This window comes from Lytechinus pictus, chromosome 1 (assembly GCF_037042905.1).
Source record: "Lytechinus pictus isolate F3 Inbred chromosome 1, Lp3.0, whole genome shotgun sequence".
Classification (NCBI taxonomy): Eukaryota; Metazoa; Echinodermata; class Echinoidea; order Temnopleuroida; family Toxopneustidae; genus Lytechinus; species Lytechinus pictus.
In genome coordinates this window covers 41,223,776-41,247,500 of record NC_087245.1, presented here as the reverse complement: position 1 = coordinate 41,247,500, position 23,725 = coordinate 41,223,776, and the positions used below count along the sequence as shown (strand labels likewise).

The following is a 23,725-nucleotide window of genomic DNA, read 5'->3' as shown; positions in this document are numbered from 1 at the left end:
TGAATCGTCGATCAGTAATATATACAGTGCGTCCCACAAAACCGAAACCGAGATTTATCGACGATTTATCATAACTTAATCACAAATACAATAGATAAAGGACCTACCATTGTAAAGCTTAGAAGGTATTCTTTTATCTGAAATTACTTAGATTATTTTTCATTCACGCATGAGTGAGCAAAACAAATAAAAAAGGGATACCAAAAAGTCACTTGACGGGCTGTAGGGTTTAATTCGATTCCTCAATTACAGAAAATGGTCAAGAAGTAACAAAGTTCTGGTTATTTGAAATAAGGCTTGAATTTCAATAATTTCATTAAATGAAGAGGTTTTTCAGGCTAGCGTTCAGCCTCACTCGACACTCCGTTTTGTTGACGTTCAGCCATGCATTAAGCCTTTTGTTAAAAAACCGTGCGATAAGTTCTGTGGGAAACCGGTGAAAACACGTTTATTCAATGAAATTTATGGAAATACAAGCATTGTTTCGAGGGAACAGAATATTTGTTTACTTCTTGACCATTTTTTCTGTGATTAAGGTATCAAATAAAAGAGCAGATACTGAACTTTTTACGCATGTGATTTTATTTTTGAAATTCAGATACTCCCCGCAAATTGAGTTTTTGGTATCCTTTCTTCAAATTGTTTTTACTCACTCATGCGTGAACGAGGAATTATCTAAATGATTTTAGATGACAAAGGAAATTCCAAGCTTTACATTAGTAGGTAATTTGTCTATTGTATTTATGATTAAGTTATGATAAATCATCGCTAAATCTTGGTTTCGTTTTTTTTTGTGGGACGCACTGTATTTACAGATAGAGAAATAGAAAGATAGAGTGAGTGAAATATCATGTTTTTCAGGAAAAAAATAAATAAATCGACTGATAATCACATAGGTCGTAGTAACACAAAACAGTGTTAAACTATAGACAGTGCCCTAAAAAAATATGAATTTCAATTACTTGAGAAATAAAAAATTAATACCATCATCACTTTGATCATCATCATCACCATCATCATCATCATCATCATCATAATCATCATCATCATCATCATAATCATCATCATCATCACCATCACCGTCGTCATCATCATCATCATCATCATCATTATCACCATCATCACCGTCATCATCATCATCACCATCATCATCACCATCATCACAATCATCATCGCCACCACCACCGACATCACTATCACAACCGTCATCATCACTACCATCTTACTAATCATCATAATTATAAGCACTAATATCTGATTTTCAAATTAAAATTTTAACATGGAATTGAAAAATGAATAAAAGAAAAACTGTTTGTGAAAATAGCACTTGAAATCCATGTTTTTTTTAAACGGGAAACACTTTCACTCCCCGAAAAGCGAAGATGTTATTTTTAACCACGTTCACTCATCAAGTTCGAATTACTGCCCAGTTTTATTGGGGATCAGCAGAGCAATATGTCTTTTGTCAAATAATATTCACGCTATAGCGAACAGCTAAGAAAATGAATTCATTTTATGAATAATTTCCAGCCCCCGTAGCAACTGATCGGCCAAAAATATCCATGCTAGATAATCGTTTATGCCGCCAATTTTGTTCTCTTTTCTGTTCGCGTCGTGTAACAGGCAATATCGACGGTACTTTAATATCTTTCATCGATTTAAAGGGGAAGTTACCCTCGAGGGAAGTTGGTTTTCATAGAAGTAGATAAAGAAGATAAACATATACTGATGAAGATTTAGCAAAAATCCAGTTTAACAGAGTAACAGATGCTAACAATTGTGGTTTTATGACGTCATTATAATGTGAGCAGCCCCCCTGGTCATGTGATATAAATTCCATAAACTGCATATTTTCTTAGAAAAGTAGGATTATTTTACCTGGGCATTTATTATATCATCAGACACATCAATTCATTTTCGCTATTATAAATAAAATATTTTCAGTCATCATGAACCATTGACAAAATTTATGGGGCAGCTGCTCGCGTAACTATGGCGTCACAAATTCAAATCTTTGAAAATTCATAACTTTCTAATTATTTGATGGAGTTTCGTCGAACCTCATTTCTCAAATTGTTTTCTCTAGTTTTTCTGCTTTTATTGAAATACCTTTGTCATCAGGGTCAACACCCTCTTCAAAGCCTTGATTGTAGTCTTTGGTTAATCCCATAAAAGTCTCTCACTGTTGATATACTTCATTATGAATATTATGAAGATTCTTTTCATGAAAATACGGTGTAAGGGCAGCCTAAACCCGTGATGTTAACAAGTATGTTTTTCTAAACTTTGCCTGTTCTCCTGAAGACGACAACATGATATTACTTGCCGAAACGTCTTTCCTTGGTCGCTCCTTTCAGGACCAGTGTATGCTCAAGAAAAGACTACAAACTCTCTACCCTGGCGCCATCAAAACCTAGATATGACATCGACAAGAAGACCGCCAAAGATTCTTGTTATTTGTGCCTTCAAAAACTACTAATATTGCCGACACTGCATGACCTTTCACATAAAATGAATTGCATCAATGCACAAATATAATTCCGACTGGCATTTCAAGATTGAAATCTATTTCTTTCAAAAAGCATCTCGCCCTATTTTTTGTTTCGTTCTCGTCCGGATTTTTTTCCTATTGCATATTTGTTTGTGAACTTTCAAGTTTGCATTTTCTTTAAAGAGAAGGAAATAGCTAGCTGATTTTTTTTTAGACAACATCTACAAGACTGAAATGATGTATTCAAGGTCGGAACCGGGATTTTCCAAGGGGGCAGTTTTGTTCTGAAAAAAAATCTGACAAGCTTAAAAAAAATGTCTTCACTTGCGTATGCCAGACATTTTCCACTGCATTTCCTGTTTGAATATTTGTTGTGGCTCTCAAAGGAAGAGGGGGGGGGGGGGGTATGCGGACCGTATAAGCCACCGGATCCGTCACTGGATGTATTCAATTTCTTGGTCTTGTCTGTTATGGATGTCGGTGATACCTGGGAATGATAATGATCTGTAAATAAAGTGAGCTACTAGAATAAAACATTATCCACATTGTGTTAAGACACACCCACACGCACGCAGACTTCCTTTTCATAACAGAGGGTTTTATATATATAGCAGCAATCTAATTCTTTTTCCTCTTTTATGATTACATTATTTTCTCTTTGTCATGCTCCTCACTAGTTTCCACTCTCCAGTCCGTTATCTCCTTTATTATCAGTAAATTCATTTTTTACGATCAAGAACTTTCAGCCGTGTTTGTATAGAGGATTATAAATAATTCAGTTTTGGTTCTAGATGGAGATCGGGCAACATCATGGTGCGACGATACAGGTGGTAGGCAGGGGGTGACCAAAAGAAAAAAAATAAGGAGAAAGGGGGAAAAGATGGAGAAAAAATATGAGCATATTGATAGAGAGATATACATATTTAGTATAACCGTATTTTCCCCTGTGATTGAATTCGGCTTGCCCCCCCCCCCTCCCCTGTCCCTTTCCATGGTCACATCTGACAGTGCCGTAGTGGATATCTAAAAATCTCGCGGTAAATTCGTCAGTGTCTTGAGAATGATAGTTAAATTGATATTAGTGTGATGATATAATTATGTGCAATCATTTGAATTTATGTAATGCCCTGGAAGTCACATGTTGTTTTTCTTTCTCTTTCTCTCTCACACCCCCCCCCCTCTCTCTCCCACCAGCCCTCACCCTCTCACTCTCTCTCCTCTCTCTTTTACTCTCCCCCTTTCTCATTCCTTCTCTTCTATTTTTTATTTCACCTTTGTATGTGCCATCTCTCCCTTCTTTTATTTCTACCTCTCTTTTCTCAACTGCTTTAGTTCCCGTTTTTCTTCTACATACTGCACTTCTTTTTAATAATTTCATGCTTGTTTTAATATTTTGATTCGGGGTAATTATAGTAATGTATTGTATATGCTATTATGTTAATATAATCTATGTTATTTATGTATGCCCTGCTTGTTCTGTTACTCAGATATGTCCTGGGCGTTCCTTTCTTCTATGTTTGTATATATTTTATTCCTTTGTTTGAACGATTTGAATGTTAATAAAGTGATGAATTACTATACTATTAATAATAATAATAATAATAATAACAATAATAATGATAACAATAATAATAATATTATTATTTTAATCATCATCATTTCAGGGGCCGCGGAACGGTTTTGCAAGTGGGGGGGGGGGCTGACCATGCAAAAAAAATCACAATTAGATGGTAATTTTTACGTTTTTGGTACACGGTTTGGGGAAAATGTACAGGAGCTGAAGCCCCCGCAGCCCCCCCCCCCCCCCCGTTTCTGTGGCCCCTGCATCATCATCATCATAATTATACTGGTTGTAGATCCAACTCAAGATGATTGTTACAGCAAATTCTTAATTTTCTGCTTCCAACTTATCCAAGTTTATGGCAGCATGTCAGTACTCCCCTTTAATTTCACTTCATCAATTTTACAAACAAATATTGCGTGCTCCGGCTTTGAAAAGAAATTCCATCGATAGCCATAGTGTTATGACACCAATAAAACAAACTATAAACCAAGCGAAGGTTATAATAATTATGTCATTCAAAATCATAGCTTTGATATAGACGGTATCGGATTATGGTGCGATTAACGGTGGGATAATGCATCAAAAGGGAATGGTATAAATGGTTACCCCGTTGTGTCCGACAGAAAATAATTGTTCATAGTCAACCCAATTATTTGTAAAAATCTACAAATAGTAGGCAAAGTTTTCGGTGAAACACATTCACCAACATGACCTTTGAATTGTTTATCATGTATTTTGACCATTAACCAATAATCAAAAGGTGAAAATATTCACGTTTTGTGCTTGATGCATAATTTCAGTTTCAATTTCAGTTTCAGTTTATGTCCATAATTCACATATATACAAACATTTCACATTGGTTGACATGGGTATAACATATCATAAAATTAAATAAATGATTCTTTAGACAAATAGGAGTTTATACACAGTAAGAATTAAAACCAGCGAAGAATGGAGGGGCCTAAGTTGAAAGCATAGCTTGTGAGTTATAGGCCCCAGAGGAGAATAGAAAAATTGGTAAGGCTAGGATATTGTAAAAAAAATGTAAAATCAAAACAAGTAAGTAGTTGATATATAAGTAATGAACCAGTTTGTTTTTACACATCTGAAGCACGCCCTGAAGGAAGAATAATAGTTTTGAGGGAGACATGATAGTAGGAGATAAAAGTAGAATCGAATAGGCCTACCAACATATATAGATCTCATATTATCCTGCATAAAATTGCACTTTTCTGTTTCATGTGGCAAAGAATTAAAAAGGCAATTCAAATTCACGAGGAATTCCATGATTTGCCTGCATGATATCTGACAGATCGCTGTTTAAAATGATATTCAGCGATGCAAACATAATTTTTAAGAGCATATAGCGGTTTGATTTCATACATGCCAAGGGCTAGTGGTAGAAAGTGAGACTCTAATCTTTTCCCCGGTAATAATCATGCTGTAGCTAGGAGCATAATTTTGGTTTGGTTTTCCCTGTCATGAACAATTTATTTCAAGCAATGTTCTACTTCAACCAGTGGCGGATTCAGGGGGGCGGGGGCACAATTCCAGCCTGTGCCCCTGGAAAGCCATAGACAATATCTTTAAATTTAATATGCCGCTCTTACACAAGTGTGCCCCCTTTAAAAGTTGCAACATTAAAGGACAAGTCCACCCCAACAAAAAGTTGATTTGAATCAAAAGAGAAAAATCCAACAAGCATAACACTGAAAATTTCATCAAAATCGGATGTGAAATAAGAAAGTTATGACATTTTAAAGTTTCGCTTAATTTCACAAAACAGTTATATGCACATCATGGTCAGTATGCAAATGAGGAGACTGATGACGTCATCTACTCACTATGGCCCGTATTCTGAAGTCAGGTTTAACTTAGACAGCGGTCTAACTCAGTACTAAAATTATGGGGAGCCAAAAATTCAGATATTCTGTTTAAATTGTATATTTCTTATGTTTACTATTTTGTATCCTTTTGCTTTCATAATGAAGAAAAATACTTCAGTTATCATTCCCAGACAGTTAAGAGCAATATGGATGTCGTGTGAGTTAATAAATTGAATGTGTACTGTTAGGGATTTGTGCTCCAGTTGGCTCTCCATAGTTAAAACCAGGGTTTAATTTAAACCCGAGTTCAGAATACGGGCCTATATCTTTTGTATTTTATTATATGAAATATGAAATATTCTAATTTTCTCTTCATTGCCAAGTGAAACAACGATTAATTCCTCCCTGAATACGTGGAATTAGCATTGTGTAATATTATATGGTTCAGTCAAGTTGGTCCTTATTGTCAAATTTGTAAAAAATGAAATATTGCATAATTCAAACAATAAAAAACAAAAGAAATAGTGAGTGATGGACATCACCGACTGACTCATTTGCATGTCACTGAGTTGTGCATATCGCTGTTTTGTGAAAATTAAGCGAAACTTTAAAATGCCATAACTTTCTTATTTTACATCCGATTTTGATGAAATTTTCAGCATTATGCTAGTTTGATTTTTCTCTGTTTATTCATATCAACATTTTTCTGAGGTGGATTTGACCTTTAAATGGGAATATGTCGTCGATATACAAGTGAGGACCTTTTTGTTTGCTTGCTTGTCAGATCAGATTTTCCGTGGACGAAATGACATTCATTAGTGAAAACTTCCCCCCCCCCCCTTTGAAAATCCTGGATCCGCCCCTGACTTCAACTAATAATTCATAAATGTAACACCGTTTTGTTGTCAATGGGAATACTATTTTGCATGTTGAAATAGATAGATTAAACCTATACGAACAAATAATTGGTATTGCCTCAATATTTCTGTATCCGTAAATCCATATAAACCAGAACCCCCATCCATCCACTGTTTGCTTTATAACAAATAAGAAATACGGGACAAAGAACGGTTATAATCTGGTTATATAAGAACGTATAATATAAAATCAATTTTAATTCTCGCATATATTTGTAGGACTTTGTTTTCTCTCTCTCCCTTCCACTTTCTATTTCCCTCTTTCATTCCCCCTCCCCTCTCTCTTTCCATCTTTCATTCCCTTCCCCTCTCTCCCTCCCTTCCCCTTCCTCTTTCATTCCCCCTCCCCTCTCTCTTCCCCTTTCTCTCTTTCATTCCCCCCTCCCCTCTCTCTTCCCCTTTCTCTTTCCATCTTTCATTCCCCCTCCCCTCTCTCTTTCACTCCCCTTCCCCTCTCTCCCTCCCTCTTTCATTCCCCCTCTCTCCCTCCCTCTTTCATTCCCCCTCCCCTCTCTCCCTCACGTCCCCTTTCTCTCTTTCACTCCCCTTCCCCTCTCTCCCTCCCCTCCCCTCTCTCCCTCCCTCTTTCATTCCCCCTCCCCTCTCTCCCTCACGTCCCCTTTCTCTTTCCCTCTTTCATTCTTTCTGTCGGTATTTCATTCTACTACCATAATTTTGTATCCTTAGGCTTGCACTAAACTTGTATGAGAAGCAATTAAAAAAAAATGATACATAAGAGCTACATAATCATTGTATGTAAATATTCTTATTTTTTATTGACATTTTGAAATAAGACAGAAACTCGAATCAGATACACATGTAACAAGTCAACTCTCTGGGGATGATTACTTTCTAAAATAGTTTTCTGCACCATTAAAGAATGGGGAAAGGAATGTTAGACATGATAAGGTAGGTACAAAGATTTGACATTATCAGCTTGCCTTAATTTAATAAACAGATTTCAACTATGGCCTAAGTTAAATTGGACTAAAGAATTAGGGCCAGCAGGCAAAAAAAAAATTATCAGGGGCTACTTTTCACATCATACTGCCTAAATCTACAACATTGGATAAGCTTTAAAGGGATGGTCCGGGCTGAAAATATCTATATCTACACAAATAGAGTAAAATTCACAGAGCAAAATGCTGAAAATTTCACCAAAATCAGTTAAAAAAATAACAAAGTTATTGAATTTTAAAGTTTATCAATATTTTGTGAAAACAGTTATATGCACATCGTCATGAATATTCATTAGGTGGGCTGATGATGTCACATCCCCACTTTCTTTTTACTTATGTTATTACATGAAATCATAATTGTTTCATTTTTTCATACATGTGTAAATTATGTGCCTCCATTATGATGATATAAGTTGCGGCAATACATAACTAATGCACTTAATCAGTTGCCAATCCAATTGTTTTAGTTCTTCATAGAACATTTTTGAATGACCCTGATTTCATATAATAAAACACAAAAGAACAAGTGGAGATATGACATCATCAGCCCACCTAATAAATATTCATGAAGACATGCCTAGAACTGTTTCACCGGAATAATACTAATCTTTAAAATTCAATAACTTTGTTATTTGTTATCCGATTTTGATCAAATTTTCAGCATTTTGCTTTGTGAATTTCACTCTATTTATTGAGCTATAAATATCTCCAGCCTGGACCATCCCTTTAACATTGCAATGACCATGAATGGGGATTTCCAGTGCTCTTTTGAGCATTTCGAGGGCTAAATCTCCCCCAGCCCCCGGGTAAAATTTCATGTTGGCCAGTGAATCTTGTTCCACTATACGGGCGAGAAGACTAGAGACAATACACAGCTCATTGTCTTGGGTTCAGGTTCAATGTAATAATAATTTGTATCTAATTTGAAGATCATAATAATTTAAGAAATTAAAAAGTAAATGCATCAGAAGGCTGTAAGTACCCACAAATAATTAAAAAAAATCTATAAAAAAAGGCTGATGGTGCAATAGCTTCTAGACATCTGTGCGACAGAAATTCTTCAGGAGTTGAAAAAAAAATCAGCTTTTAAAACTGAAGCTGAATTCTTAAGTCCCTGTTACAGTGATTAATCTGGAAAGAAAAACAGAGAACTGGGCCCCATCTTACAAAGAGTTGCGATTGATCCGATCGATCGCAACTATGGACGGCCAGCAATGTCAACATCTGTAATGCATGTTTGTTCAAAATATTTTCTAGCTATGATGCATATTCATGCATTCATCGTTGTCTATAAAATTCACTGTGCTTCTCTTTGTTTACAACAGACAATGTGCACATTTCCTGTAGAAGAAAATAATGACACTGATGGATTTCCATAGAGTTACGATTGACTGGATCAATCGTAACTCTTTGTAAGACGGGGCCCTGGATTTCAAAACCTTCCAAGCATGCACTCATCTGAATAAATAACTCAATAAAACTCTCCAATTAGAGGTACAGTATCTAAAGTATCTACAGTAAAATCTAAAATCAAATACAGAAGCAATGAAGAGTAAACATTGCTGAGAATAAATTGCCACCCTTAAAAGCATCTCTAGGTCCCATCTTACAAAAGCATGTGTTTGATCCAATCGACCACAACTATGGAAAGCCAGGCACAACATCATCTATTATTTGTAAATCTGGGGCCCATCTTACAAAGAGTTGTGATTGATCAAATAAATCGCAAATATGGAGAGCCACCAAAGTCAACATATGAAATGCATGTTTGTTCCAAAAAAATTCTAGATATGAATTCATATCCATAAATTCATTGATTTCTTGACAATTTGGGGTGTTCTCCTTTGTTTACAAAGGACATTTTGCAAATTTCCTTTTTTTTGCAAAATTATGACACTTTTGGATTTCCATAGAGTTACGATTGATTGGATCAATCGTAACTCTTTGTAAGATGGGGCCCAGGGTCCCATCATCCTAAACTATTTGGAAATCTATCAATGTCATAATTTTCCTTACCGAAATTTTGCACTCGGTCCTTTTGTGAACAAAGAGGAGCACATCAAATTGTCAAGACAACTTGAGCAATGAATGTATGAGTATACATATATCTAGAAAAGGTTTTGAACATGCATTTTAGATGTAAGCTTGGCTGGCTTTCCATAGTTGTGGTTGATCTGATCAATCGCAACTCTTTGTACGACGGGGCCCCATTTAACGTGTTTTCTAAATACGATGTATACTTCATCTGATTGACATATCAGTGTGCTCCTCTGTTTCAAAAGGAAAATTGTGTGCATTTTAATAGATGAAGAATTATGTCATCGATTTTGTTTCATCTATAGCTGAGATTGATCAGGGGCCTGTTTTACAAAGAGTTGCGTTTGATCTGATCAATCGCAAATATGGAAATCAAGCAAAGTCAACATATAAAATGCATGTTTGCTCAACAAATTTTCTACATTTGAATGTATATCCATAAATTCATTGATTTCTTGACAATTTGGTGTGTTCTCCTTTGATTACAAAGGACATTTTGCAAACTTCCTGTGGAAATATTATGACACTGATGGATTTCCATAAAGTTATGATTGATTGGATCAATCGTAACTCTTTGTAGGATGGGGCCCAGTAAAATAACAGCTTTTTGTGAGACAAGGCCCTGGTCTTTCTTGAAGGGTAAGTTATCACAAATATGCTGTGATATGACTGAGGAGTGTTTCATGAACAAAAATGTGTAAATGATTTCTCTTATATCCTAATGAAATCCTCGCATCTGATTGGCCGAGAGAAAAAAACAAGTGGAACGCCTCTGGCAGTCTCGCCTGCATTACGCGATTTAATATAGCAGCTGTGCTAACTTTGAAAACTACTATAAAATAATCATTCACAAAAACACCATTCATATAATGACATAATACCACGTTCATTGACCATAGATGACATTTGAACGGTGACTTAAGACTTGTCAACTCCACCCATGTCCACATTTCATTCACTCCATAAACTTTCGAAGTTATGAAGGTAATTCAACAAATACCCCAACTTGACCAAAGTTCATTGACCCTAAATGACCTTTGACCTTGGTCATGTGACCTGAAACTCAGAAAGGATGTTCACTAATACTTGATTAACCTTATGTCCAAGTTTCATGAACTAGGTCCACATACTTTCTAAGTTATGATGTCATTTCAAAAACTTAACCTTAGGTTAAGATTTGATGTTGACGCCGCCGCCGCCGTCGGAAAAGCGGCGCCTATAGTCTCGCTCTGCTATGCAGGCGAGACAAAAATCACTCAGTGAAAATCCATTTCACAACTCAATTGATTTCTTGACAACTATTTGCAGCAGAATGAGAATAACTTTTAATTGGTGAACGAGTTGACAACTGGCACTCCATAAAAGTAAAATACCATCTAATGAGTTTAAGGCAACACACCAAGGTAAGTGTGGTCAATGGTCAGAGCACTGGACTCATAATTCTGAGGTTGTAAGTTTGAATCCTGGCTCGGCCATTATCTCCACTTAACAAAAAGGACCAAGAGTACTTTCTGATGTGTAAATAAGGTCAGACGCTAAGACCGATTGACTTTGGTTATATACCAGCTTGGCATTGATGCGGAGGAAAGCTGTTTTGCAGAGTTCCTTCAGGAGTTACTTTTAAAAAAGAGAAACCTACCCTTGCAAGGATCAAAGGACCAAAAGCTTTCCACTGCCTTCACTGCAACATATATCTTGCATCATGTATCCCTTTTTTCACTAAAATATCAGACAACAGTGACATTTCCTCCAAAATATGAACCTCTCATTGACTTCAGTCTTTCTGTAAAGTCTTATTTATAATCTTGTCCATTTATGAAAAATTAGTCTTCATCCTCATCATCGCCATCGCTCCTTGATTTGGAATTGGGTAACCTGAACTCCTTGAATGTTCCATCGTTGGACCAGCAGGCAGCCAGATTTAGTTTGAACTCAGCGATGGGCTTGGCAAACAATTTCTGTTTAATAACAAAGATGAAAATGAGGAAAAACTGAATGAAAAGCAGAATCACATATGATTATAATGTTCCACATACAGTATTACATATATATGGTTGATATACTATGACATTTGTCTTTTTTTTCCCATTAACTTTTGTGGTAAAAAAAGAATCATCCAAAAGATACAAAGAGAAAAATGATGAATACAGGGTAATTTGGTACATACAATTTTTTTTTTTTTTTTTTTTGGGGGGGGAATTTGAATTATAAAAACGATTAGCATGCAGGTAAAAAAAACAATAATACTAGTAATGATAATTAATAGTAATAATAATTTCAATAAAAACACATTTCTTTTCTTTCTTCCCCAATAAATAACAACTTCCTAAAATGAGACTGAAATATGTCAAGAATACAATTCCTTCAGGTTTAATAAAATGTAAACCATATTTTATAAAAACATCTGTAATAAAGATATGAATTAAAATAAATGGCAAATAATATATCATTAATATTGTTAAAACCAGATAATGATAGTAATGATAATAACATAATTCATTTATATTTCATAATGCATCAAGTATATTCTAATTTTATATGGATACTCATGTAACTTGCTATTGTTTCATTATATTTCATTTCACCAATGACCCGTGCAAGGTAAGACAAATGACCATAAAGCATATATAATTAGCGATAGCTTTTCTTTAACTGTTGGTCGAATAACCACTTAATTATTTTTTCATTTGTCAATTGAATTCGGTTTAATGAACAGTATATTTTTATATATAGACTAAGTGAATAACTTAAAAAGTGGGTAAACTAACTTTCCTAACTGGAAATTAGACAATCTTGGGATTAATTGCAATTAGACCAAATGGTGAGTAGACAATTGGTTGAAGACGTAGTAGAATTAGACCATGTGACACGAAACCATAAAAGAAAACAGCTGAAATTTTCGGAGTATTTCATTTTATGTCTATTTCGAACAATAATTATGGATTTTCATCACTTTTTTCATCATTTTCTTCATCATTTTCGTAAAGCTTTTCTTAAAGTTACAAGCAACTTTATGAATGACTGGTGATCTTATCTTAGGCGCTAAACCAACACTAATGAAAATTTGGTGTGTAACATTTTCTACAAGGATCACCAGTCTTCATAAAGTCACTCTTAAATTACAGACAGCTTTATGAAACACCCATCAGGTGTAGACCAAGTGGCAATTTAAGGAATCTACTTACCAGTATTCTTGCTTGTTCTGGAGTCAGAGTGTCACCTATATTACATACGGTATGGTCACTGGTAAGATGTATTACACCTTTCAAACAGAAGTAAAAAAATACATTACTGATAGTGTGTAACTAAAAAAAAATCCAAATGCCCAATGTGATGGCACAAAGTACATGCAATATTCATTTTGACTACTGGAATATATCAATTTGGTTTGAGAGGATTTTCTATGTCCCTAATCAAATTATGACAAATTGTGAACTTTTTAATCAGCATCATCAGATGTATTTAAACTAGAGTTGGATTAAATAAACTTTAGCTGTTTTATACATTGTTCCCACTGTCACGATTTGCGCCACGATTCAAACAGCAGTCTTACTCATGGAGTAATCGTAGTGATCTTATCAGATCGTATATGACCATATTGGATCAGTTGTGGCTATCATACTGGTCATAGAAAAACTTGACTGGTTCAAATATTTTGGCGATCAGTTACGAGAGGCTAATCGTGGCTTTTGTAAAGGATCGCGCCACAATGGGAAGGAGGTATTAGCTTCAGTGCAGTGATTGAGAAAGTGAATTGGCATCCAAGTACAGGTTACAGGTCATCAAAGATACTACACGGGGAAGATCGGACACTTCGGCGATTTCTTAAAATGCTCCCAAACGCCCGATAAATGCTCATGGGGAAGGACGCCCACTAGCGTTGAGTAAGTAAACCGTCGCACATCGGCACGCAGCTGTATATAAAACATATGGGGGAAATGAGAGGGGACTTTGGAGAGGGCTCAAGGGTGGTGCATGAGAATACCACCTTTTATTACCCAGAAACCTCTGAAATATATTCATCTTAAATTTAAGGAAAAAAAAATGAATGAAAAAATTTTTAAATGTAAAAATCGTCTATTCCTTCAACCCTTCACCATTTCTCTCATATGTTTTGTACACAACCATCTCGCGATACGCAAAGGTCAAAAGAGGTCGTTACTTACTCAACGCTGTGGGGCGCTCTTCCCGAGCGTTTCATTACGCGGTCTATGTACTGTCCGAACTTCCCCTTGTAGTATCTTTGAGGTCATGCATGAAGTAGAGCTTAACTTTATACAAAACAGCTTTGAAAAACACATCCTACCCAGTTACTGCACTGCAGTGACAAAAGCAAGAACTGAATTGCATTACCAGGCAGCCTATTTCATGCCAAGGAATGAAAGAGAGGATGAGAATGAGATTCAAGGAATAAAATAATAATAATGATACAACCAGGGTATTTTATAGTGTACATATCCACCTTGTAGGCACTTGTACATGTATACTGCCCCAGTTCAGCTACAACATAAAACTATATGCCAAAAGAGCGAAATACAATTTAAAAAAGTAGAAGTAGGGCAATCCCATAAAATATGTACGTCCAACCCCCTATTATGTGTGGGACCTTCGTGAAATTTTCTGTCTCTGCTTTGTTGTTCTTTTGACAGTCTGTAATGTTCTCAAAGGACCATGACTTGGTCAGTTTATAAAAAGAAGTAAGACTTGAGAAATATGGGGGTCGGACGTACAAAAGGTTTATCATTTTATGGAATTGCCCAGTAGCATTCATTGCTGGACCAACCTTTCTTGAGAACTGTTGGAAGACGTAATTGCCTGAGCTGTGGTTCCATAGAGTGTTGAAAGTCTTCTAAGGGGCCCTCGAATAACGTCACCGTTTCCGTCGCAACGTTTCCTGACCTTGCATAGTCTGCTTCGACAAACTCCTCAAAGTATCTTCAATAAGAATCAGGGGGGAGATAGGTTAATAGGTAATCTATTATTCATTATTATTTCAAGATTTCATCTTAGTTTAATAACTGAAGTTATGTTGGACGGTGCGTTTGTAGTTACACCATGTAACTTAGTCCTGAAAAGGACTGTTGGACGAAGAGCAAAGGTTATGTGCTAAAATGTCGAGAATAACCGTTCTTTTAAGAGCTATTATCAGAAAGATAAACAGTCCATTTCAGGACTGACTATCAAGGTATTACCGCAAAATTTACCATCCAGTCTTACGACCATGCAAACCTTTAAAGCTCACATTAAAGTTATACTGCTGTTTATATTTTACATGATATGATCACATGATATCATCGCGAGTCATCACACAATTATCACATGATAATCACATGATTATCACGTGACAACAGAAAAAGATGCATATGGATATTCCTTCAAACATCAATTAAAACAAAAAATCTTTATCACATAGTTGTTAAACCCCCATATCACAGAAAGCAATACTGCTGAAATAACCTTGGAGGACCATGAAATTTTCTTGATCTTTCCATGGTCTCTCACAGGTTTCATGAGCCGTTCCATAGAAGAGACAGTATATGTCACTGTTTGGAGACTGCGGAAAGTCCTTGCGAATTTCGGGTCTTTCAGTGTTCTTTGAAGGATTTCTGTGGAGTGGGGGCCTAAGTAAACAATAAATAAATAAATAATAATAATAATAACTATGAAAAGTTGATAAACGTGACTTACTCAACAACCTCTTCTTTGGTTTGGTTTGTGAAGAGTAGTCCCACGTTGCCTATCAATAGTTTGCTGACCCGGTGGAGGTTGTCCCTGTATTCTTCTTCGGGTGTCTTTCCTAGGGCCACCATCATCACCTTATTCTTTCCAAAGAAGAATCTAGCAGACAAAGAAGGGTAGGATATTAGAAATGATTAGCAAGCTACTGTAGGCTCCATGGACAGTATTCTAAGGTTTAGTTTTAATGCGAATGTTATAATAATCTCGAAGAAAATCGTTGTTTGGAATGAGATTAAGTACACTATGATTCAAGCCAAGAGAAGTAATCACCATATTATTTTGGTATGTTATGAAAACTGTATTATAATGAATGACAAAATTCCACAAAAAAAATTAAAAAAGAATAAAAAATTTAGGAACCAAACCACATTTTAGACTAGAGTTCAGAATGTGTCTTTATATATATATATATAAACACTTGCATATCGTAAACTGTTTTTTCCTGTAAAAATGGCTGTCATTCACTTCTGCTCTGAAAAAAATACATCACCCTGGCCTCTGTCACCTTTTCAGTCTTGTTTGGAAATAACATTTCTTGATTTTCTCAATTTTCTTGCTTGACTCTAACCTGCTCGGTCTCATTGTTCCAGTCCTATTTGGTTGATTCAAGGTTTGAAATCTAAAATCATGTGACATTTTCAATATAGATCATGAAGTGGTTTGTCTTTGGCAACGCTGAATTTCTGATGCATTCTTTATTTCACTAATCAGCCAGTCTCTGCCCATAAATCAGAGGCAGGCACTGGTCAAAAACTTGTAACAACTCATCCCTAGTCTAGTTCACATGACTGATCATGATTGCAGTCAGAAAATGTGAGCAAACCACCCATTCAAAGCTATAGGACTACTCCTACTGTGTTGCCATAGCCCTTAAAGAATGATTGGCATTCTCTTGTATGCATTTTCTTTGGCCATGGCTATTCCACCTACTGTCCAATTCCTGATATTATCTATCCATTAAGTCTTCCTCTGACCTGGCCTGGCATATCCTTCCACTTCACCTTCCATCGTACTTTAAACTACCCTACCTGGCCATTTCTAATGGCTGTATTTGGTTAGTTTTCTCTTCTTCATCTGCATTAGTAGTGTAGACCTTCACCTTTAGGGATCCTTTCTCTCTCCTGCATCCTTGCATTACTTTTCCTTCCTCTCCGACTGACCTGGAGCATTTTGCGCCAGACCGACAGCTTGAATGACAGTATCTTTTTCATGTGACTCTATTCAATTCAATGTCCAATTTTCTGCACCATAGAGGGCTTATATACAATGCAATTGAATGCCTATATTGGGGGGGGGGGGGTTGAACACTGGCCTACCTGCTATGCTTCCAGTTATTCCTGACATCTTTGATCTTGCTGTTCCTCATGTTCTCCACCGAGAACACGACTATCCGGGCATACTTGTCCACACTGTCTCGAACCTGGAAAAAGGAAAAAAAAGTCTTTAAAGACCCTGACAAGGAGCCTGTTGCAGAAAGAGTTGCGTTTAAACGCAAGTCAAAATATCAAGCGCAAGTCCCAAATACGGGTGCTTCATTGGCTGAAAATCAAGTTGCGCAAGATTTTTTGAGTTGCGTTTGATCGCAACTCTTTCTGCAACGGGCCCCTAAGCAATCAAAGAAATTGATGAATCGTTTGAAATGCTCAACTGATTGCTTCAAGCATTCAGGTACTCTTGCAGAAAAGTTACTATTATAATACCTCTGCCATCAAATGGTTACTCCCAAGGGATCCTTGATTTGATTGGCAGGTGAGCATCGTCACATTGGTACACTTTACCGTTAGATGGCAATGTTACCAAAATACTGAATATTATGCAAAAGGACCAACAACTATTCTGCTTATCATATTTATTTGCTTTGTCTGAAGAGTTAACCCTTTAATATTCTTCCTATTAAAATCAATGGACAAAAATATTCTTAAAGATAAATGCCAGTTGTGGTAACGATCTCAAAATGACTTTTTACAAAATCCAATATAATGACCACCCAAGTGTGTGTTTGTATGAATACAAAATATGTGCCAAAGGATTCTGGAAGAAATTGTGTAATTGCTGAGAAATAAGCATAACAAGCGCGGATTTGGGCACTTCCGTCGGGTTTTTATTCCAGCAATAATAATACACTGTCCCACGTGTGCCTATCTGTGTTGGCGATCTTCAGTGTGATCGTTTTTCAGCTTAGATTTTATGATTTCACAAAGTTCAGTTTATGTAACTGTACCAGATCTAGATCCATGATGATATACTAATACTTAACCTTGGTTTTACAGATTTTCTCACGAAATCAGTGTTTTACTGCAACTACTTTCATTTAGCTTTAAAAGATAACTCACCTCCTCAATCAGACTCTGCTTGGTCTCAAGACCTTTCTTCTTTGTTCTTGTAAGTGAAACTGGAATAAATACAAAGAAATAACTCAATTTTATCATACATGTTCAGCTCATATTAAAAAGAAACTCACTATACACTACACATATCTCATTCATTTGTCCATTTGAAAATGCTGCAAGGAAAATAAACCCTGCGGAAATATCCATTTGAATTGAAAGAGAAGAGAGATAGCGAAAAGTTCTAAAAAGTTTCATCAAAATTTGATGCAAAAAATTATGAAAGTTTGATATCTATGTATACAAGGTGTGCCTATGATTTACATTCTTTCAACAAAGACAAAGTCCTACATGTACCAACATTTGAACTACGATTGTTGAAAATATGAGATCAAAGTTGAAATAGAGCTAGCTGTTCATTCCTACTGACCAAAAATGTGCCTAAAATTCATACGCCTTTCACAAACCCATCCTCCAATTCAATAAAAATTGCATTCACAAACTCCGAAAATAATCCGCACTATTTTTTTACGAGCGCCCGACCTGAAAAAGGCGGATAATTGTCATGGCAACTGCACACGCCCCCTCCGATGGGGTTGTGTTGGAAAAGGGTGACCTTTTGTGACCGCACCATGGCAATTATCCGCATTACTTTGGAAATGCGTTCACAAAGCCAAAATCTGGTCCAGATGCTGCTATTATGCAGGTAATTGCAGCATCGAAATAATGCGGATAACTCTGGTCCCGCTCCGATTTTACAACCAAATTATGCCGATATTATCCGCATAATTGGGTTTGTGAAAGGGGTATCAGGTCATCAATTAGATAATGGAGAATAAATCTGGGCAAGATTTTAGCTAATAAAAAGATTGTAAGTTATCATTTCAGTCATCGTCAATATTCTAACTTGAAAGCTCCACTCCAGCTTTCACAAACAAAGGCAATGCCAGTCAACATTCTCGCCAGTGTAGAAAACACGCGTTGCATGTGACACGCGTGCATTCCACAAGCTCTTCATTCATCACATGAAAAGCGCGAGCGACACCGGGAAAAAAATCATACAAAAAGTGGGGAACAATTATCGGAAATAATTGTTGCATCATTCATCATCAATCCTCAAAGGTACAGGATGTTTCAGAATCATTTCAGCAAATTACGATCTTATCATTGATAACCGGATGATGTCCATGCATAGACACTGGCGCATTTCCACTTCCCGCCAGCCAGCCATGCTAGATTTGCCAGCGTGCCGGCGCAGCTAGCTAGGGCTAGCAGAGCCGGACATGCTTGTTTGGAACCGGATTTTCCGTGGTGCGACGTAGCCCTTTAGTTTTACATGATACCGTATTCTGATAGTTTTCAAGAAATTGTGATTTTGAAATGAATTGTTCCACATAATTTTCTCCGCTAATTACTTGCTAATTAATACTCTTATCGTTCTTTCTCTATTTCTCATGTCATTCTGCTGTCATCATGGTCATGTCACAACTTAAAGTGATGGCGGTACATAGGGCGAAACGTGTGTGCATGATTTTATGAAAGGAGAAAAGCGAGATGTAAAGTAAAGATACTATACTACAATGCAAGGGGAAGATCGGACAGTACAGACCGCCCCATGAAATGCTCGGGAAGAGCGCCCCACAGTAACGTATGCTTATTTCATCTAACTTACACGTACCGCCAAAAAACCTCTAACTTTCGCCCCCAAGATTTCTACTTTCTTTCTAAAAGATCTAGCCCTAAATCATGTACATGAGATACAACTACATTTCCGACATTTCTACGTTAGTGATTTCATTTTTAAACAAGAATTCATTCAAAAAACGAGAAAAATTTTATGAAAAGGGGAAAAACTTGCCACCGGCACCATGTTTATCTTGATTAGGGTGTCTGGAGAAAAATATTATTTTTCTTATTTCAAGAAAATATCACATTTTCTTTGTGAATTTGAAGAGAAATGACCTTCAGACTGACAGAAATGTAACATTTTTTAACAAAATCCGATTATTGGCTGCAAAAAAGAAGAATGAAATTAGGTCAATTTTCAGCATTTCTCTGCCATAGACTGTGTAGTGAAGAAATGGACACACACAAATCCAAATTTTTAGCTTCCGAGAGCTGTTATAAATTTATTATTAATGCCAAAAACTTGTCCATAAAGAGTCGAATAGGATTTTTAATGCTCTTTCTGATGGTATGATTTTTATAAAGATTTGGAAACCAGATCACAATGAAAAATTGCGACAAAGTGAAAAAAATTGTGCAAAACAGAAATTTCATTTTCCCATAGAAAACGCATGGGGAAATGGCAATCTCAACACACACAAAAATAAGGGTTTGCAATTTATCTCTAAATCCTTATTTAAAATGATCATATAAACTTGTCCTTACTGTCAAAAGAAGCCCCTGAATTTTCTCTTTCCATACATGCCAAACACAAGTTAATAATCAATTCAGATCACATTTTTCTAGTAGCCTGAACTTCCCAAAAAAATGTGCCATATTTTCCTCTAAATCAGCCTCTCTAGTCTCTTATGCTGACACTTTTCAGTGTGGCTTCAGACACCCTATCTTGATTTCATTGTCTTTCGCTTGGCGACAGTACGCAAATCGTACTGTCACCAAGTGAAAGACAATGTATTGGTGAGTGGAGCCAACAGAGTTCAGCGGAACAACCAAATACAAAGACTGAAGCTTTAGGTCTACCGTTGTTGTTGTTGTTGTTCGTTGTGGGTCGTTTCCACACCCCAATAATAGGGTGTCTGAAGCCACACTGAAAAGTGTCAGCCTAAAACAGGCTAATTTAGGGGAAAATATGGCACATTTTTTCGGGGAAGTTCAGGCTACTAGAAAAATGTGATCTGAATTGATTATTAACTTGTGTTTGGCATGTATGGAAAGAGAAAATTCAGGAGCTTCTTCTGACAGTAAGGACAAGTTTATATGATCATTTTAAATAAGGATTTAGAGATAAATTGCAAACCCTTATTTTTGTGTGTGTTGAAATTGCCATTTCTCCATGCGTTTTCTATGGGAAAATGAAATTTCTGTTTTGCACAATTTTTTTCACTTTGTCGCAATTTTTCATTGTGATCTGGTTTCCAAATCTTTATAAAAATCATACCATCAGATAGAGCATAAAAAATCCTATTGGACTCTTTATGGACAAGTTTTTGGCATTAATAATAAATTTATAACAGCTCTCGGAAGCTAAAAATTTGGATTTGTGTGTGTCCATTTCTTAACTACACAGTCTATGGCAGAGAAATGCTGAAAATTTACCCAATTTCATTCTTCTTTTTTGCAGCCAATAATTGGATTTTTTTCAAAAATGTTACATTTCTGTCAGTCTGAAGGTCATTTCTCTTCAAATTCACAAAGAAAATGTGATATTTTCTTGAAATAAGAAAAATAATTTTTTTCTCCAGACACCCTACCAATAAATGATCTCCTCGGTATGAGTCTCAGTGAGCTGTAATTTTTTGATATTCTGACCTCACATTTTGAAAATCTATAAGCACTGTAATCAAGAATTATAGGATGGGTATCTATCTCAACATTTTCTCAGTCTACCATTTTACAGCAATATCAAGAATTCATAGACACGTACGGTATTAACAGACGTCATTGTCGGTTAGTGGGACCGTGATGAAAAACTGAAAATGTTTTTCGTGCGTTATTTCAAAGAATTCTATATAAATACACCTGTCTGTTCTAACCAAATCACACACAGGACAATTAAATAAATGAAACTTGAATTTCATAAAAACTGTACTCACTTCGTTTGTCACGTCTTGATTTCGGCATCTTCTTGTCTTTGAATTCACACTTTCCTGCACACACGTGAGTTTGGGGTATTTAAGGTAGGCACTTATGATCCAAGTTTGAAAGGAGACTCGTAAAATGACGTCAGTCTCGCCGATGAATATTCATTAGATCGTGGTCGTGTGTGTTCAATACACACTGCGTGCAGGCATGCAGATAGTTATATGCGAGGAACTTTGGCTCCAGAGACAAGTTGTCAAATAACGTGTGTGTGTGTGCGTGTGTGTACCATCGGCTGGTAGTATGCCATGCTGTCTAAGACTTCAAACGCGTCGGAGAGTGCATGGCAATTCGGTAAAACGAAGTTTCCGATATAAGGAGATAATAAAATAACACTATGTACAGTACGCCCGGGGGGCCACTTATATTGACGAGTGGATACCATGCGCGACCAAAAAAACACGTAAAAAGGATGTCTTTTTCAAGAGAGGGCACGTTACGTACGTAACGTGATAAGGGTGTCAAAAACACAAAAATATTGAAAAAAGGGTATCTATTTCCAGTACGTTGAGAGGCAAATGTCAGATCAGGGGAGGCAGGAGTACAATCAGGTTTTTTTAAAGGGAAGAATAGTGTAGAATAAAAGGTATTATATATAGCCAAATGATCTAGGTGAGGGAAGTGAACAATGATGTTTTTAAAAAAAAGAATGAATATACCTTACCTGAATATTATGGCGAAGCCAATTTAAAAGGAGGTGAGCTCAAGTTTCAATGGAGGTTTTAAAAAAGAATAGACTGTATTATGGTGAAGCCAATTTAAAAGGAGGTGAGGCAAGTTTTAATGGAGGTTTTTAAAAAGAATAAACTGTATTATGGTGAAGCCAATTTAAAAGGAGGTGAGGCAAGTTTCAATGGAGGTTTTTAAAAAGAATAAACTGTACTACAAATTATGGTGAAGCCAATTTAAAAGGAGGTGAGGCAAGTTTCAATTGAGGCTTTTAAAAAGAATAAACTGTACTACAAATTTAAAAGGAGGCGAGGCAAGTTTCAATGGAGGTTTTTAAAAAAGAATAAACTGTACTACAATATGGTGAAGCCAATTTAAAAGGAGGTGAGGCAAGTTTTAATGGAGGTTAATTTTTAAAAAGAATAAACTGTATTATGGTGAAGCCAATTTAAAAGGAGGTGAGGCAAGTTTCAATTAATTGAGGTTTTTAAAAAGAATAAACTGTACTACAAATTTAAAAGGAGGCGATCGAGGCAAGTTTCAATGGAGGTTTTTAAAAAAGAATATAAATTATGGTGAAGCCAATTCAAAAGGAGGTGAGGCAAGTTTCAATGGAGGTTTTAAAAAAAGAATAAACTGTACTACAAATTATGGTGAAGCCGATTTAAAAGGAGGTGAGGCAAGTTTCAATGGAGGTTTTTAAAAAAGAATAAACTGTACTACAAATTATGGTGAAGCCAATTCAAAAGGAGGTGAGGCAAGTTTCAATGGAGGTTTAAAAAAATAAACTGTATTATGGTGAAGCCAATTTAAAAGGAGGTGAGGCAAGTTTCAATTGAGGTTTTTTAAAAGAATAAACTGTACTACAAATTTGAAAGGAGGTGAGGCAAGATTCAATGGAGGTTTTTAAAAAGAATAAACTGTATTACAAGTTATGCTGGTGAAGCCAATTTAAAAGGAGGTGAGGCAAACCTCAATGGAGGTTTTTGAAAAGAATAAACTGTATTATGGTGAAGCCAATTTAAAAGGAGGTGAGGCAAGTTTCAATGGAGGTTTAAAAAAAAAAAAACTGTACTACAAATTTAAAAGGAGGTGAGGCAAGTTTCAATGGAGGTTTATAAATAGAATAAACTGTACTACAAATTATGGTGAAGCCAATTTTAAAGGAGGTGAGGCAAGTTTCAATGGAGGTTTTTAAAAAGAATAAACTGTATTACAAGTTATGGTGAAGGCAATTTAAAAGGAGGCGAGGCAAGTCCGTTTTTAAAAAGAATAAACTACTACAAATTATGGTGAAGCCAATTTAAAAGGAGGTGAGGCAAGTTTTAATGGAGATTTTTAAAAAGAATAAACTGTACTACAAATTTGAAA

At 36.0% G+C, this 23,725-nt stretch overlaps 1 protein-coding gene across 1 annotated transcript; it reads right to left on the bottom strand.

Moving 5' to 3' along the window:
- Positions 1-7,548: 7,548 nt before the first annotated feature.
- On the bottom strand, positions 7,549-21,748 carry LOC129263085 (mRNA turnover protein 4 homolog). The gene is made up of 7 exons (XM_054901010.2): positions 21,640-21,748; positions 17,867-17,925; positions 16,850-16,953; positions 15,483-15,632; positions 14,578-14,729; positions 12,980-13,056; positions 7,549-11,752 (listed from the first exon to the last, which is right to left on the bottom strand). Exons 1-7 carry the CDS (start codon positions 21,665-21,667, stop codon positions 11,618-11,620), a joined length of 705 nt encoding a protein of 234 aa, XP_054756985.2. The 5' UTR covers positions 21,668-21,748; the 3' UTR covers positions 7,549-11,617.
- Positions 21,749-23,725: the final 1,977 nt, after the last annotated feature.

What these genes read in the sequence shown, in the direction of transcription:
- LOC129263085 (XM_054901010.2), bottom strand. Translation starts at nt 21,667, where the DNA reads ATGCCGAAATCAAGACGTGACAAACGAA. An exon ending in ACCAAAGAAGAGGTTGTTGA is followed by an intron (nt 14,730 to 15,482) that starts GTAAGTCACGTT and finishes TTCTTATTGAAG; the next exon opens with ATACTTTGAGGAGTTTGTCG. An exon ending in CAGAACAAGCAAGAATACTG is followed by an intron (nt 11,753 to 12,979) that starts GTAAGTAGATTC and finishes GTTATTAAACAG; the next exon opens with AAATTGTTTGCCAAGCCCAT.